We start from the raw sequence: 15,193 nt of genomic DNA on the forward strand, positions 1-15,193 counted from the left end.
TTCTGGTATGATGTATTCATAGAAATCCTATTGAATTCAAATATGATTAGATATTGTATGCGTATGTTAAAAGGTGATAACAACAGCTTGTCAGATTTTCAAAAGAGCTGAATATCCCAAAAGGGGACATCTTCTCAGAAGACATAATCCACATTCAATGTTACAATCATTATTAGTACATTAGTATCGTCTGATGGTAAGTGTTGCTGATTCTAGATAAACATCAGTGTGTACTCTCAGTTCCTCTATTGTAGAAGAAAGTGAACTCAAAGAAGAGTATTGAGTGAGAGGTTGTGTGGGACTTTCTAGAGTTGGGTTATGAGTAAGAGAGGGCGGGAGTATGTGGGGGATTTGTGAGGGGGTGTCTGTGTGTGCGTTCATGTAAGCATGGATATACAATTATGGAATTTATGAAGAGAGAAAAGAGAATCCAAAACACATCCAATTTTGAGAAACAATATGTTTAATGTGAGACATTTACTATGAAAGTATCATCAAAATGCTGTACAAAAACTACAAATATGTATATATAAAAAAAATCTATTCACGACTCACTCAGAGTAGTAACAATGTTAAAACTATTCCACCATTTTTGTTTTAGGATAAGAAACCTTGGTGCACATGGATCTACTTCCGGGCTTTTTCCAGTGCTACTTGTGTCGATAGTTTTGGTAAAATAACAAGAGATTAGAGCCATTCACCTGAGCATATATACAGTAATACTAGGAGCAGACTGAGTTAAGGGGTATGTGCAATACAGACTACAGTACATTTGGTTCTGGCTCACATCTACCACCAGTATAGAGGACGAATGAAATAAAGCTTTATCGACAGTCGGTAGATAACAACTGAGAAAGAGCTAGAAACACAATGCTATATCAGTATATATTCAGGAACACAATGAAAAAAAAACAGCACTGTTAAAAATGTCTTACAAATATAAATGCAATATAAATGTTTTAACATACAAAAATACAAAGAAAAAAATGGATAAAACAAAAGTTTTTTCTTTTTTTTTTTGCAAGTTTCTTTGCAGAAGTATGCACCTCCAATACATCGCTAGATGACTCACAGGAAGTCCTTAGAAGCTATTTGCATCGAACCGGAACGTTATAACATTCTGACTACATTTAGTTTGCTTTTTTTCCTCCATTTTGCTACATTACATTAGAATACACTATTTAAGTAAACAAAAATTGTTATGCTACATAAGCCCCGTTTATCCTCATATTTTCTTTGATTCTTGTTGTTTTTTGGCAAATACATTCACATAGTTTCAAGCTCCCTGGTCTGCCCTTTGAGCAAAAATAAATAAATACACACAAAGACTTGTTCACTAATAAAACATGAAATATCCCAGTAATAGTTCCTGGCAATGGTCCAGTGGTTTTCCAAGGAATAAGCCTCCTTGGAAGTATCAAGACATGTAACATTACGCAAACAATTAAAATAATCACTCAACTGAACAAATATAGCTGACAGCACTCAGCACTCAGAAAAAAAGGAGGGTACAGCAAACTCTTTCACACATCCCATGTAAATTACACCTGTAAACCTGAGTGAAAACAGTTGCGAGCACATCACTGCTAATAAGAAGACACCATGTCTTTGGAATGATCTTTGTTTTGGTGCTGCTCTCTCATTGGCTTTTAATAGTCTCACTTCCCCTTGGGGAAATACTTTTTTTTTGGCGACAACTTTATCGATTGTTCTCTGGCTTAGCAACATTAAATTGCCTTCGTTCAGGAGGTAGACCCTAAAAATGTCTCTCTTATTCCCTCCCCACAAGGGTCCGTCCACTTTGCCCTACTGCCCTTGCATCTTCACCATTGGCCGGTTGTAGAAGCGTACCACGCTAGCCCTCTCCTGATAGGCTGAAGTAGGGCTTTGAGATGAGGTGGTGGGAGGAGCTGGGGTGTTAATGGCCGCCGTGAGGGCCTTGAGCAGCAGGGTGGCTTCACTCTGGTCCTCCTTGCCGTCTCGCCCTTCCAAGCTCCGGGCCACCCAGCGCTCCACTGCAGCTTCCACCTGGGCCGGCCCTGCCCCTTCAGGCAGCGTGTCGGCCTCGGGACTGGTGTCAAAGCGCTCAACCAGATCACAGATGTGGGCGTGGGCATGGGGTTTAGCGTGGGCCTGGGAAGCAGGACAGCAGCTGCGCTGGTGGATGCGCAGCGAGAAGCGGTGGAGGAAGGCGTGGGCGCAGAGCGGGCAGTGGTAGGGGCGGTCGCGGGCGCTATGCAGGCGTCGGTGCAGCTTCAGGTGAATGTACTGGGTGAACTTTGTGCTACACAGCTTGCACTCGTAGGGCTTCTCACCTGAGTGGAGCCGCAGGTGGGTCTTGAGGTTGCTGGTGCTGCTGAAGCGCTTGTCACACACCTATATGAATAGGAACAGATAGATAGGAGAGTTCAGGATAGGATGATGCTGTGATAGTAATATCATTAGAACAACTGGGTGAGACCAGGCTCCTGGTTTCTATATTATCAGACAGGGCCTTCCATGGTTGTGTGCCAGCAGGGTATGACCCTAGACTGGTTATTTTTTTAGTGGGAGAACCCTACTAGGAAAATAAACATAGGACTGACACCTTGATCACACCCACATAAACTCAGCAAAAAAAGAAACGTCCCTTTTTCAGGACCCCTGTCTTTCAAAGATAATGCGTAAAAATCTAAATAACTTTGCAGATCTTCAATTTAAAGGGTTTAAACACTGCTTCCCATGCTTGTTCAATGAACCATACACAATTAATGAGCATCCATCTGTGGAACGGTCGTTAAGACACTAACAGCTTACAGAGGCCTTTCTATTGACTCTGAAAAACACCAAAAGAAAGATGCCCAGGATCCCTGCTCATCTGCGTGAACATGCCTTAGGCATGCTGCAAAGAGGCATGAGGACTACAGATGTGGCCAGGGCAATAAATTGCAATGTCCGTACTGTGAGACGCCTAAGACAGTGCTACAAGGAGACGGGACTGACAGCTGATTGTCCTCGCATTAGCAGACCACGTGTAACAACACCTGCACAGGATCGGTACATCCGAACATCACTCCTGCGGGACAGGTACAGGATGGCAACAACAACTGCCAGAGTTACACCAGGAACGCACAATCCCTCCATCAGTGCTCAGACTGTCCGCAATAGGCTGAGAGAGGCTGGACTGAGGGCTTGTAGGCCTGTTGTAAGGCAGGCATCACCAGCAACAACGTCGCCTATGGGCACAAACCCACCGTCGCTGGACCAGACAGGACTGGCAAAAAGTGCTCTTCACTGACGAGTCGCGGTTTTGTCTCAGCAGGGGTGATGGTCGGATTCGCATTTATTGTCGAAGGAATCAGTGTTACACCGAGGCCTGTACTCTGGATTGATTTGAAGTTGGAGGGTCCGTCATGGTCTGGGGCGGTGTGTCACTGCATCATGGGACTGAGCTTGTTGTCATTGCTGGCAATATCAGTGCTGTGCGTTACATCCTCCTCCCTCATGTGGTACCCTTCCTGCAGGCTCATTCTGACATGACCCTCCAGCATGACAATGCCACCAGCCATACTGCTCGTTCTGTACGTGATTTCCTGCAAGACATGAATGTCAGTGTTCTGCCATGGGCAGCGAAGAGCCCGGATCTCAATCCCATTGAGCACGTCTGGGACCTGTTGGATCGGAGGGTGAGGGCTAAGGCCATTCCCCCCAGAAATGTCTGGGAACTTGCAGGTGCCTTGGTGGAAGAGTGGGGTAACATCTCACAGCAAGAACTGGCAAATCTGGTGCAGTCCATGAGGAGGAGATGCACTGCATTATTTAGTGCAGCTGGTGGCCACACCAGATACTGACTGTTACTTTTGATTTTGACCACCCCTTTGTTCAGGGACACATTATTCCATATCTGTTAGTCACATGTCTGTGGAACTTGTTCAGTTTATGTCTCAGTTGTTGAATCTTGTTATGTTCATACAAATATTTACACATGTTAAATTTGCTTAAAATAAACGCAGTTGACAGTGAGATGACGTTTCTTTTTTTGCTGAGTTTAGTTACAATATAGTGTTCAACAAAAGCCTAGGGATTCCTTATATCACAGGGGCAAGGCAGGGGTTTGTGTGTGTGTGTGTGTGTGTGTGTGTGTGTGTGTGTGTGTGCGTGCGTGCGTGTGTTTTGTCTTGTGTGTGTGTGTGTGATTGTGTCTTTTGTGTGTGATTGTGTCATTTGTGTGTGTCCTAGAGCTCAAGTAGACTGGAGAAAGCGGATCAAAACACAGACATACCGTGCACTCGTGTGGTTTCTCTCCTGTGTGGACCAGGTGGTGCTTCTGCAGGTGGGCTAGCTGGGTGAAGCTCTTCTGACAGAGGTGACACTGGAAGGGCCTCTCTCCACTGTGAACTCTCAGATGCACCTAAAAGAAAAATGCCTAGATTAGATAGGAACCCACAAGGATAGACAATAATAGATTTGGCCACCCAAAAACCACCTATGTCTTCTGAAATCCTCACCTTGAGGTTGGACAGTTGTCCGAAAGTCTTGAGGCAGACGTTGCACTCGTACTTGATCTTGCCGTCCTGTTTCTTCAGGGGGTAGGGTTGGGATTTGTACCGAGGGGCAGCGGGTGGCGAGGGGCTGCTCTTTGGCATGGCCAGGCTGAGGTTCATGGCCTCCTCACAGCCAGAGGGTGACTGCAGGGGCATCTGGCGCTCTTGCTTGGGCAGGGGGGAGAGCTCTGGGGTGGCTGGGGCTCCATGAGGAGGTGACATATTTGGGGTCCTCTCTTTCAGCCCTCCCTGAATAGCTCCGGGGTAGGGCAGAGGCACTGGGAGCAGACCAGGCTGGTAAGTCATGGAGGGGTATGGAAGTCCATCGCTACCCAGGTAGCTACTGTGCTGCAGGGGGCCTCTGGAGGGGAGCATCCCAGGGAAAGGTGGGGAGTACTGGGGGAGGAGGTGGGGGTAGTGGGGCCTGCTGTATGTGGGGAGAAGCTGATGGGTGGATTGAAGGGGTCTGGAGGGGTAGTAGAGGGGGTAGGAGGACACTAGGCCCTCTCTGTGGCTGTAGAGCCCGTGGAGGTGGAGGGGGAGGTCACGGTGCGGGGAGGGGGCAATAGGGTGGTGCTCAGGGAAACCGTAGTTGTGAGATGCCAGGTTGGGCTCTCTCTGGTCGGGTTGAGGAGAGGGTATGGCTCCCTGGTGGTCCTGGGTTACCTCCTCCTTCTCCATCTTCTGGCTGAAATCCATGATTTGGTCGTCTGGCGTGTCGGGTGGAGTGTCTCTCTCCAGCACCTCTACGTCGATTCTCTCCTCTCCTTCATCTTCTCTCTCGTCCTTCATATCGTCCTTCTTTTTCAGGAGCCGGGTCGGCTGAGGTAGGTGTTGTTTGGTGAACTCAGATTCTCTGACATCTCCGCATATGTGTTCTATGGATGAAAAGAAGACACTAGGTCAGACGTAGTGTCAATCTATTCAACCCACACAATAAAACAACTTCAATCCTTCCTTCAATAGGCGAGTACTGATTGACAAACTCAAAAGTTCACAGTCTTAATGAGGTAAGAAGTGACTAATGACACACCGCACTCGCACACTCACATCCTCCCTGGCACTCCCTCTTATGGTAAATGAAGATGATGTTTTCAGTTTTTAGATGACACTTCAAAGATAGTATTTTTTCATTTTGAGAAACGTGTGTGTGTTTAATGTGTGGGTGTATGTGGGTATGTGTCATGTAGGCTTGATAGTAAAACCAAGAGCTTTCATTTTTGGGACGTTTCTGTCGCAAGGTGTGAATTACCCTACAAGTGTATTTTTCTCCGAACAGCAGGAAGAAAGACATTTGGAAATGCAGCTTCAGACTACTGACATTTAATTGGAAACCTTGCGGTAAAAAACAGGAATTGCCTGTGCGCATGGAACGCGAGGTACACACCGTAGGCACAGGGCAAAGAAAAAATGTTGTTTACTGGCTTGTGGTCATAGAAAAACGGTTGCTGATTTATGTGAGTAGCTGTGTACCTTAACTGACACATGACGTATTGTTTAACAGGAATTGCCTTACAACCTGGATTAAAGTTAAAGTCAAACCACTGTAGGCTACAGTAGTGAATTAAACCATGCATTCGAGTGACAATACAGAGCTTAGGCATGAAGTTTCCATTTTCACCTGTTCAGTGCCAACCTGTTCAGTGAAAAAAGAATCAGCCATTTATTAGGCCTAGAAATTGGCCATTGGATAGACAATTGAGGCTACTTTTATCCTATATTTCTATGTTTAATCTTAGAAGCCTAGCCTATTTGCTCTAGTCTTTATCAGGGGTTGCCAAGTGTGTGGAGTACATAGTAAAAAGGACTGTATAAATGCGGTTGTCATTGTAGCCTAGTCAACATTAGTCAACAGGTTGAATGACTGTGCAATGTAATTGTAGTGTAATAGGGTATGCCTCCTTGCAGAGTTTCTGGCAACAAAACTATTTATCATGTAATGCATGGACACCTTGCCATACCTGAAAATACAGCTGACTATGACTCATGGACTTTACCAGGCATTGTTGAGAAGACTTTCCTACTTCCTTTGAGATTTCCCCTGTGTTGCGTCAAAAAGAGTGAGTGTGTGTGGGTGGGTGAGGTGTCTTCTACATTAAGTCAGGTGAGGTCGTCTATTGTGTTTTGACAGTAAATGACCCAACCATGACAATAACAATGCCACCCGCTCCAGAAAGTAAATTATACAGGAAACAGTTTGCGTCACACTCAGTCCCATTGTCTACCATCTGATAAACTCTTGAGATCTTTTCAATATGAGAAAGATACTTCATGTTTGCTTTGAAGACGACAATCATGAAAGTCTGATCAGACCCCCCCAAAAAATGTGCTCACTTTTGTGTCATTTTATCAAGCAGACAGATTTTAATCCCATTTGTATCTGCTCTAGGTATGAAAAGAAAACAGTCTCAGTGTACGTCACACCTGACTGTCTTTTACTACATTGTCCTCTCTCCCGCTGACAGATTGTCATTGAGTTCAAGTGCCACAACAAAGGAGAGTGCTGCATTGTAGTCACAGAAAAAAAGAGAGAATTAGAGAGTAGATGGAAGGAGCAATTCAATGAGAGCACAGAGAGAAAGATGAGTGGAGAAAAGAGTAGAGGGTGGGGAATAAAGAAGGGGAGGACTCGAGGAGAGTGAACAGGTGAGAGGAAGGCAAAATAATCAAAGACGGCACTCACTTTGTTTGAGCTCGTCTCCCGGTTGGCTGCACAGTCTCCCGGCGAACTCTTGGCTGTACCACACCAGCAGCTCCTGATTGGCCTCCACGGGCCGGATGGTGTAGAAGTAGACGTCTCGTCCGTTCTGACACGCCACCAGGTTCTGTTCGGACAGCGAGCGCGCCGGGTTGACGTAGCGCATCCAGTTGCTGCTCCGCACGTCATAGCCGTCGATGAAGTGGTGTAGCCGCCCCCTGTTATAGATCTGAGAGGGAAAAGAGAGGAGAGGGATGATAATACAATATAATAATAATACAATCAAGTAATAGAATAGAACACACACACTCACACACACACACACACACACACACACACTCACAAGCACAATTGTATTTAAACGCAGTGTAACATCAGACAACACCACATTAGATGAGTTAGTACACAACTTTGTAACTGACTGATTTCTACTTTGTTGCATTCACTCATGACTGAAACAGTCATTGTAGTTGCGGAGTTGCTAAGCTGACAGCTATTGACACCAGTTATCAAAGTATATATATATATATATATATATATATATATATATATATATATATATATGAGAGAGAAAGAATAGTTCACCTCTGCCATGGGCAGAATAGACTCCTATATCCTCTTCCAATGAGCTGGTTATTGTTCCACTTGTGTTGTGTCCTGAGTGTGTCTTCCTGAGCTACTGTCACTGTCTGGTGTGAAATCAGCGCTGTCACTGCTTTTATCAGCTGCTACATTATACTGACAGAGAGGGGGGGTGGGGCAAAGGGCTTTTTTTCTCTCTCACTCTGGTTGGGGGTTTCTCTCAATATGCTCAGACCTGAATGGCTGCTTCCCACCAGGAGATACATCACAATACTGTCAACCCTCCACGTCAGAATACTTTCAACCCTCCACATTTCCATTACATTTCAACTTCTCAGTAATGTATTAAATATTGGGAGCACTGTAATTGTTTTTACTGGTACCTCCTGAGGAAATGTACAGTGGCTGTCTTGGCAGACACTCAAACACACACATACTGTACTGTAGATAGTGGCATGTGCTCACAGGCACACAGACACACGTCACGCACGTCTACACCTGCCCGGCGAGAGAGTGTTGACATACTCTCAAGGCAAGTCCGACTTTCAGTATTGCAGTAGTAGGACGGGACGGGTCTGGCTTACCGGAGGAAATGCCAGAAGAAAGGTGAAAACGTAGGACAAGAAAGCCTTAATGGGGAAACGACACAGAGAAAACTCCTGAATGACATAAGTCACTGCCGTGAGACAGAGGGGACGAGGGCGTGTGGGAATGAGAAGAAAGTGTGTGTGAGAGAGATAGAACGGGATACTAACAATCACTTCCTGTATGTCAAACTTGTTGAAAGGGACTTGAGCTCTGGGAAAGCAGTTAGTGTTACTGTGAAGGACGCTAGACTTGCGTATGTGAAAAGATCCACAACTTCCTCAAAAATCTGTTCAAAAGCCCTGAATACCTCTGGGCTTCTGTGCAATGCATTTTGGTTTCCTTTTAGATGGGAACTGACTGACTTGGTGTGAAACTGTTTAACCACTTTTGCTTCTTCTTCTAAGAATAATTGGAGAAGAAAACTAGGACCAAATTCTAGTCAAACCTCTTTGCCCGTCTCTTTCGAGAAACAGTTCCCATCGATTGTTGTTCGATAAGGCATTGAGATTTCCCCCCTAGAAACCACAGTGTCATTTTATTCACGTGGTTTCATGGCTGTATTTACAGTATGTCTTTATATACAACTCCAGCTGACTGAGAGCAAGTTACAACTACTTTTTGTTAATCCTGTTTCCTTTGAGTATGCCAACTCTTGTTTGTTGCTGCCAGAATCCTGTTAGGATAAGATAGGAAGAACTATGAACTTTAATGAGGAGGCCAATTGAACCATGATTAATATACAAACCGTGTGTGTGTGTGTGTGAACTTGAACGGTTATTCTGCCTGCTCACCCTCCAGAAGTATTTCCTGTTGGCCTGTTTGGGGACGTTGTCTTTGTTGTAGATGTCACCTTGCAGGGGCCCGAAGCGAGTTCCTTGGGGAATGTACTCTTTGCTGAAAACGCCTGTCACCTAGAACACAAGACAATACATCATCAATCACTAATCCATGCTACTAATTATGCTGGCGAGGTAGAGTACAACAGTGAGAATGACCTTCACCAGTCTCTCTGTAGTGCCTGGACTTTTTCGGTACATGTTCAATGTCTACACTCTGAGTCAGAGTTTACCAGACGAAAGTTACACCCATGAAGTAACGAAAAAAATATGCATCCACAGTTATCTTGAGAGCTGGGACAAGGAAACAGGGAAATAGCTATCGTAGAACTCTCTGCCCTGAGCCCTGACGGCCAGGAATAGCAGCCTGACTCACACTTCAATAGGAATTATTTAGGATGTACTGGAAGTTTGAATAAGGCACAAGTCGTCTCCAAATCAAGTATGAGGACACCCAAGCTTGGCATGGGAGCATCTGTGGGACGCACACATAGCGTGGGGGTCTTACGGGGTTTTGTCTTGAATCCCCCTTTTCCAAGAAGGAGCTACAGGGCAACCCGTCCCTCGAAATTGAATTTAAAATGAGGAAATGTACTTTTTTTTGTTGCCATAAGTTACTTCCTTGTGCTCCAAAGTCTACCTACTTGGCCATTACATGTAAACACAATGAGAGAAGCAATAATACTTCTCAGATCATCTTTCAGTTACAAAACTTCCAGTTACAATGAATGGATATGTGATAAGTGGGTACAAAAGGACAAGACAAGGAGCAGACAAGGAGAAGAGAGTGAAGGAAGGAGGGGGGATGAAGGGAGGGAGGGGAAGGAGAAGATCTGTTGCGTCCTGGCCAGGGGGTGACGGAGGGTGAGACGAGAGCGGGTGTGACAGGGATGTTGTGCAGGGGCCCCGGTGTAGCGGGACTAATGAATGAGTTGCAACATGGCTGCTGGTTAATGACCGCTCAGCCAGGTTAATAAGAAGACCAGGAAGAAGGGGGGGGGGGGGGGGGGTGACGCTCGCTTCTTGACTGGACCACGCCACCACTCTCCCTCCCACTTTCCCCTTAGCTGTCCCTGCTCAGAATAGGTCCTCTCACAGCCAGGAAATGCGGCCCGTGACGATGCCTGCCCTGCACTCCAAACGAAAGTTAATCGTTGGAGCTTAACCTACTTACACCCCCCCCCCCACACACACACACACACACACACACTGCTCAACTCTTGGCACACCCCACGCCCCATCTGCCACGTGTACCCTCGCACCCCCAGCACGCTTCAGGGTTACGAAGGAATGGTACAACCAATCCAAATCAGCTTACTTTATATTCTCCTGAAATAACTACATCATAACTAAAAAAAGGAACCCCCCCCCCCCCCAAAAAAAAACAGTATCATGAAAATTAACTTGAATTTCTCTTGCTCAATAATAACTTTGTGAACAACCTGAGAGTGTCCCAGTCAATCACCATGACTAAACAATAACTGGTAACAAACAATGTCTGGCAAGGACTATTAAGTACATGTCCCTATAGGTAGTGCATAGGTTTTTATTTTTATTTCAATTGTTATGTGTCCGTTTCCTGCTGACTCACACAACCTCTGGCATTGTGACATTTGCTGGGAAACACACACACACACACACACACACAAACACACACACACACACACACACACACACACACACACACACACACACACACACACACACACACACACACACACACACACACACACACACACACACACACACACAAGCATGAAAACGCTGCAGGTCATATGGATTGCCAAAGCAATTTCCAACTAATCAGGGGAGAAATCACCATGATGCAGTTATAGAAAGGGGAGCTACTCTGAGAAAAAAGACAACCTTACCAAAAGACAAGCTGTGACATTGAAAGACACTCACATAAAAAAGTTGTGCTTGGAAGTGCAAGTACTGCATCTGTCTTTCTTGCAATGACGCAGTAGAGTTGAGGGTCACTTTGCCTCTGGTGAAACAGGAACAGACTTCTCACAACCCCTTGGTGTGAAAGGGAAGTCTTGCACTGTGCAACATGCTGCATCTGGCTTGGCTGATGTCTGTGTTTGTGAGGGTGGAAGGCGACTAACAAAGTCATATAAAGCCTCAACATGAGTTCATAACCACAGTTTTCACACCTCGCAGGCCCAAGCAGAAAAAGCAGCAGAGAGGATGAAAAGACTGAGACAAAGAGGAACGAAGAGTATGCCTACTCAACCACAGGAAAAGTGAAGAATGACCAAGTGAGAAGTGTGCTAGAGAGAACGGTGGCCTTTGTTTTTCAAGAAGAAAGAGGTGGCTTTTCGACCACAATTTCAAGGTCACTTTTCATTACAGCAAATATTGCCGAAAACGTCTAGTATGGTGTCCACTTTAGGATACCCTCAGTTTCAAACTTCATGCTCTGGCAGATACCTTCTCAGGTGAGTCATAGGGTTATAAAGCAAGCCAGTAAGCGGATTTCCTGACACACATAGCCTTGGGATTTTGTGTGTGTGTGTGTGTGTGTGTGTGTGTGTGTGTGTGTGTGTGTGTGTGTGTGTGTGTGTGTGTGTGTGTGTGTGTGTGTGTGTGTGTGTGTGTGTGTGTGTGTGTGTGTGTACCCAGAGACATGACTGTCACACTGACCTAGAGACATGATAACAGCAAAAGAGGTTTAGGCCTTTTACCCGAGCTCCCACGAGTTGGCCATTGTGACAAGCTAAACGGACCAGACATAGGAATGGAATGGAGCAACTTTTTCTTGCACCTAACACAATCCTTGCCTTCTGGCTGTCCCAGATGAATTTAGACTTAATGAATTCACTCAGACTGATAGAGTATGCAAGACATTCATTATTCTCTACAAACTACACAAGCATATAGACAGACCAACCAGAAATGATTGTGTATCACAGAATATGTCAATGCACAGACATGTCACTCGTACTGTATTCCCATCAGACTTTCTAAATCTGGCACATAGAAATGCTACTGACTGGGGTTTGTATTACGTCAAGTTCCTACCTCATTCTCTGTGTTGTACTCAAAAGTGAGGTTGCGGGGTATGGACATCATGGCTTTAGGCAGGCCAATGCTGGGGTCTGACATCTGGTCAGGGACAATGTAGGTGCAGTTGAGGGCAAAGTCGTCCTCTTGCCACTCACTCATATCTGGGGCTGTCTCCAGCTTCATCTTGATACTCTTTGTTGTTGATTCGCTCTCCCTCACTGGACTTGGTTTGGTAAGGTGTTACCTTGGTGATAATTTGGTTCACTTTAAGGGCCGGACCCTTTCTTTAGGTATGTTGGTTAAAACTAGAGTTCTGAAAGAGGGAGAGAGGGAGAGAGGGAGAGAGGGGTGTTATGCTGCTTTACCCTTGCATGAATTCACTGGTGGCATCCATTTGCCTTGCGTGTTGTTGTCACTAGTAGTTGTCTCTTGATAAGCACTTGTGTTTTGAATTGACTGAAACTGTCTTAATACCACTGCATGATGAGGTGTGGACAATGTTTGCAGTTGTCAATATAATCAATGGAGCAGAAATGGATGACAAAATTATAAGCAATATAATTCATCCAAAACAACCCCAAGTTCTCGTTCAATACCGGAACTGTGAATCAAGTCAATGTGTCATTTCACCAAAAAATCTATCCAGATTTTCCATTCAACCCAGCAAAAATATTTAACATATTCCAAGCCAAAATGTTATTCTGAATGTCGCCACGGATCATCAAATCCAAATCCAAATCCCAGTCCATCAAGTAAGTGTAAATGAGTCATCTCCATTTCTCAACCACTGTTGTTGACCATGAGCTATTATCCCAATCCAAACTCAATTAGACCCAAGGGGTCAAGTCTATTCAGTGCTGTTCATTCACTCAGCATTGATTCAAATAGAACATTTCACAATTTACTTTACTTGATACATTGCATCAACAACTTCCTTCTAAAACAGTGGATGTCATACGTGTTGAAAATAGGAAGCAGTTGACTTACTGTTAGTAATTTAGTTGTGGGATCATCATCTCTTTGCTTGGGTCATCACTTCCTCTCTTTTACTTCTCTTCCACTATTTCCCGTGTCACTCTCTCTTTGTTTTTTTTTTGGTTTTTTTTACAGGGAATTCCTCCCTGTAACATCCTTTGGGTATCCGTGCTGTGCCCACTTTGCCTCTGCCACCAAAACTCCCGAGACACCGTTGGGCCAGGATTTTTTACCCCATCCTCTCATCCAATGAGAAGCTGCCGTTGGCCATGTGACTGAGAAGATTAGTTTGGACGTGCGCCAACTGGCTTTGGACAATGGCATGAATGTACACTTTTAACCGCAAGTGACCATGCACACACGCGTACACATGCGCACACCCAAATGAACACCCTCAGCCCATGGAAGACATCTGAATGAATGAATGAATACAAGAAGAGCAGATGGCTGGCTTGTGGCCACTGAAAAACACACAGATAGACTTTTGCTTGGTTTGGCCCTTAACGAGCAATCTGGTCTGGTGGTACAACCTCCTCAGCCCCTCTCCTTGACCTACATCTTGGCCTGCAACATCTTGCTCTCCTTAATCTCCCACATCACACACACATACCATTTTTGTTGTATTCATAATTAAACATTTAGGTGCAAAGGTCCCTAAACAGTCATGGTCAAACACACATGTACACACAGACACAGATACACACACACTTGAGATGTTTTATTTGGATTCACAATAAAACACAGAGGTGCAAAGCATGCTCAATAGTCTTATATACTTTCGGAGGGTGAGTGTCAGAAGAACCATCCAAGTTCAGCCATGCGTGCACAAACACAAAACCTGCCCATGGCATGAGAGAGAGAGAGAGAGAGAACGACAAAGAGGAAGAGACAGAGAGAGAGAGAGAGACTTGGCCAGTGCCTTAGACACCTGTCGGATGAGCTTCCCTTTCGTCTCAGTCTACTTTCAACTACTTTGCACAAATTTCCCCTGTTTAGAGAGTTAGGTCACTTAAGTTCCACACTAGCCAGGACAGGAAAATAACATAAGGAAGCTGAAAAGAAAGGGGAATCGGAATTTTCCAAGTCGGTCAATTGAATCGACACAAATGTGGTAAAAAAAAGTTAGCGTGCCTGTGACATCACATTGCTGTTAACCAACATCCATCGCATGGTGAAATGACTGTATATCATTGTACGATATTACTGGATAATTGGAAGGGGAGAGTTCATGACAAATGAAATGCCTCTAGTTTGATTAATCTGAATTTTTATAGGGAAAACCTGGAAAGTAAACAAAGATAAAATAAGCTACAAAAGTAAACTTTTTTACACACTTTTTTGGGGGAGTGGGGAACTAAGTAGTTAGTACATCTTGTGCTGAAATATTTATTTATAGTTAATAAATAGTTTATTCATGTTTATTTATATACTAATTACATTCCGTATTTCATGAATCTTTTGCGTAAATGTGTTGTGTTTGGGTATTGGGCGTGTGTGCATATATTTCAAAAGCATTTATCTGCTTGCAGAACATTTGACTTCACTATAAATATATAAACAGATTTGTGTTTCTTTGTCCTGCATGTCACTGTCTGTCTGTCTGTCTGTCTAGCACCCCCACCCCCCTGTCCTGTCCTGTCCTTAACTTGCCCAGTGAAACGGTAGCTAAATTGACTGCCATCTGGCACAACTTCTATTCCAGGAGTGCTGGGCGCTTCACTGGTGTGTGTGTGTGTGTGTGTGTGTGTGTGTGTGTGTATGTGTGTGAATGTGTGTGTGTGTGTGTGTGGCGAGGGGGGGCCTAAAGCTCTCTGTGCTTCTTTCACTCTGCAGCTAATTTCTCTAATAAGCAGAATGTCTGGGATGAGGCTCAGAACTGGGAGGCTCAGCGGGCTGCTTGGCTGATCTCGCTCTCTTTCGCCCTCCTTCCTTCCCTCCCTCTCCTGTCTGGGGTGATGCTCCAGTGTTGCACTTTTCCAAGA

General features: G+C 44.8%; 1 protein-coding gene and 1 long non-coding RNA gene across 4 annotated transcripts; one reads left to right on the forward strand and one right to left on the reverse strand.

Annotated features, from left to right (window-relative positions):
• Positions 1-445: 445 nt before the first annotated feature.
• Positions 446-13,416, reverse strand: prdm1b (PR domain containing 1b, with ZNF domain). 3 transcript variants are annotated; one of them, XM_021571829.3, is made up of 7 exons: positions 13,224-13,416; positions 12,252-12,549; positions 9,183-9,302; positions 7,207-7,450; positions 4,488-5,401; positions 4,262-4,390; positions 446-2,376 (listed from the first exon to the last, which is right to left on the reverse strand). In XM_021571829.3, the coding sequence occupies exons 2-7, from the start codon at positions 12,417-12,419 to the stop codon at positions 1,807-1,809; spliced, it is 2,145 nt and encodes a 714-aa protein (XP_021427504.3). In that variant the 5' UTR covers positions 12,420-12,549; positions 13,224-13,416; the 3' UTR covers positions 446-1,806. The 3 variants fall into 3 exon arrangements, with proteins under 3 accessions (XP_021427504.3, XP_036808547.2, XP_021427505.3); XM_036952652.2 differs by lacking the exon at positions 12,252-12,549; XM_021571830.3 differs by lacking the exons at positions 9,183-9,302; positions 12,252-12,549; positions 13,224-13,416 and adding an exon at positions 7,807-7,956.
• Positions 11,029-14,532, forward strand: LOC149975519 (uncharacterized). Its single transcript, XR_016488489.1, has 2 exons — positions 11,029-11,668; positions 13,347-14,532. It is a non-coding gene; the product is annotated as an uncharacterized LOC149975519 (long non-coding RNA).
• Positions 14,533-15,193: the final 661 nt, after the last annotated feature.

The sequence above is a fragment of the Oncorhynchus mykiss genome, chromosome 18 (assembly GCF_057628025.1).
Source record: "Oncorhynchus mykiss isolate SJ-2025 chromosome 18, ASM5762802v1, whole genome shotgun sequence".
NCBI classification, from domain to species: domain Eukaryota; kingdom Metazoa; phylum Chordata; class Actinopteri; order Salmoniformes; family Salmonidae; genus Oncorhynchus; species Oncorhynchus mykiss.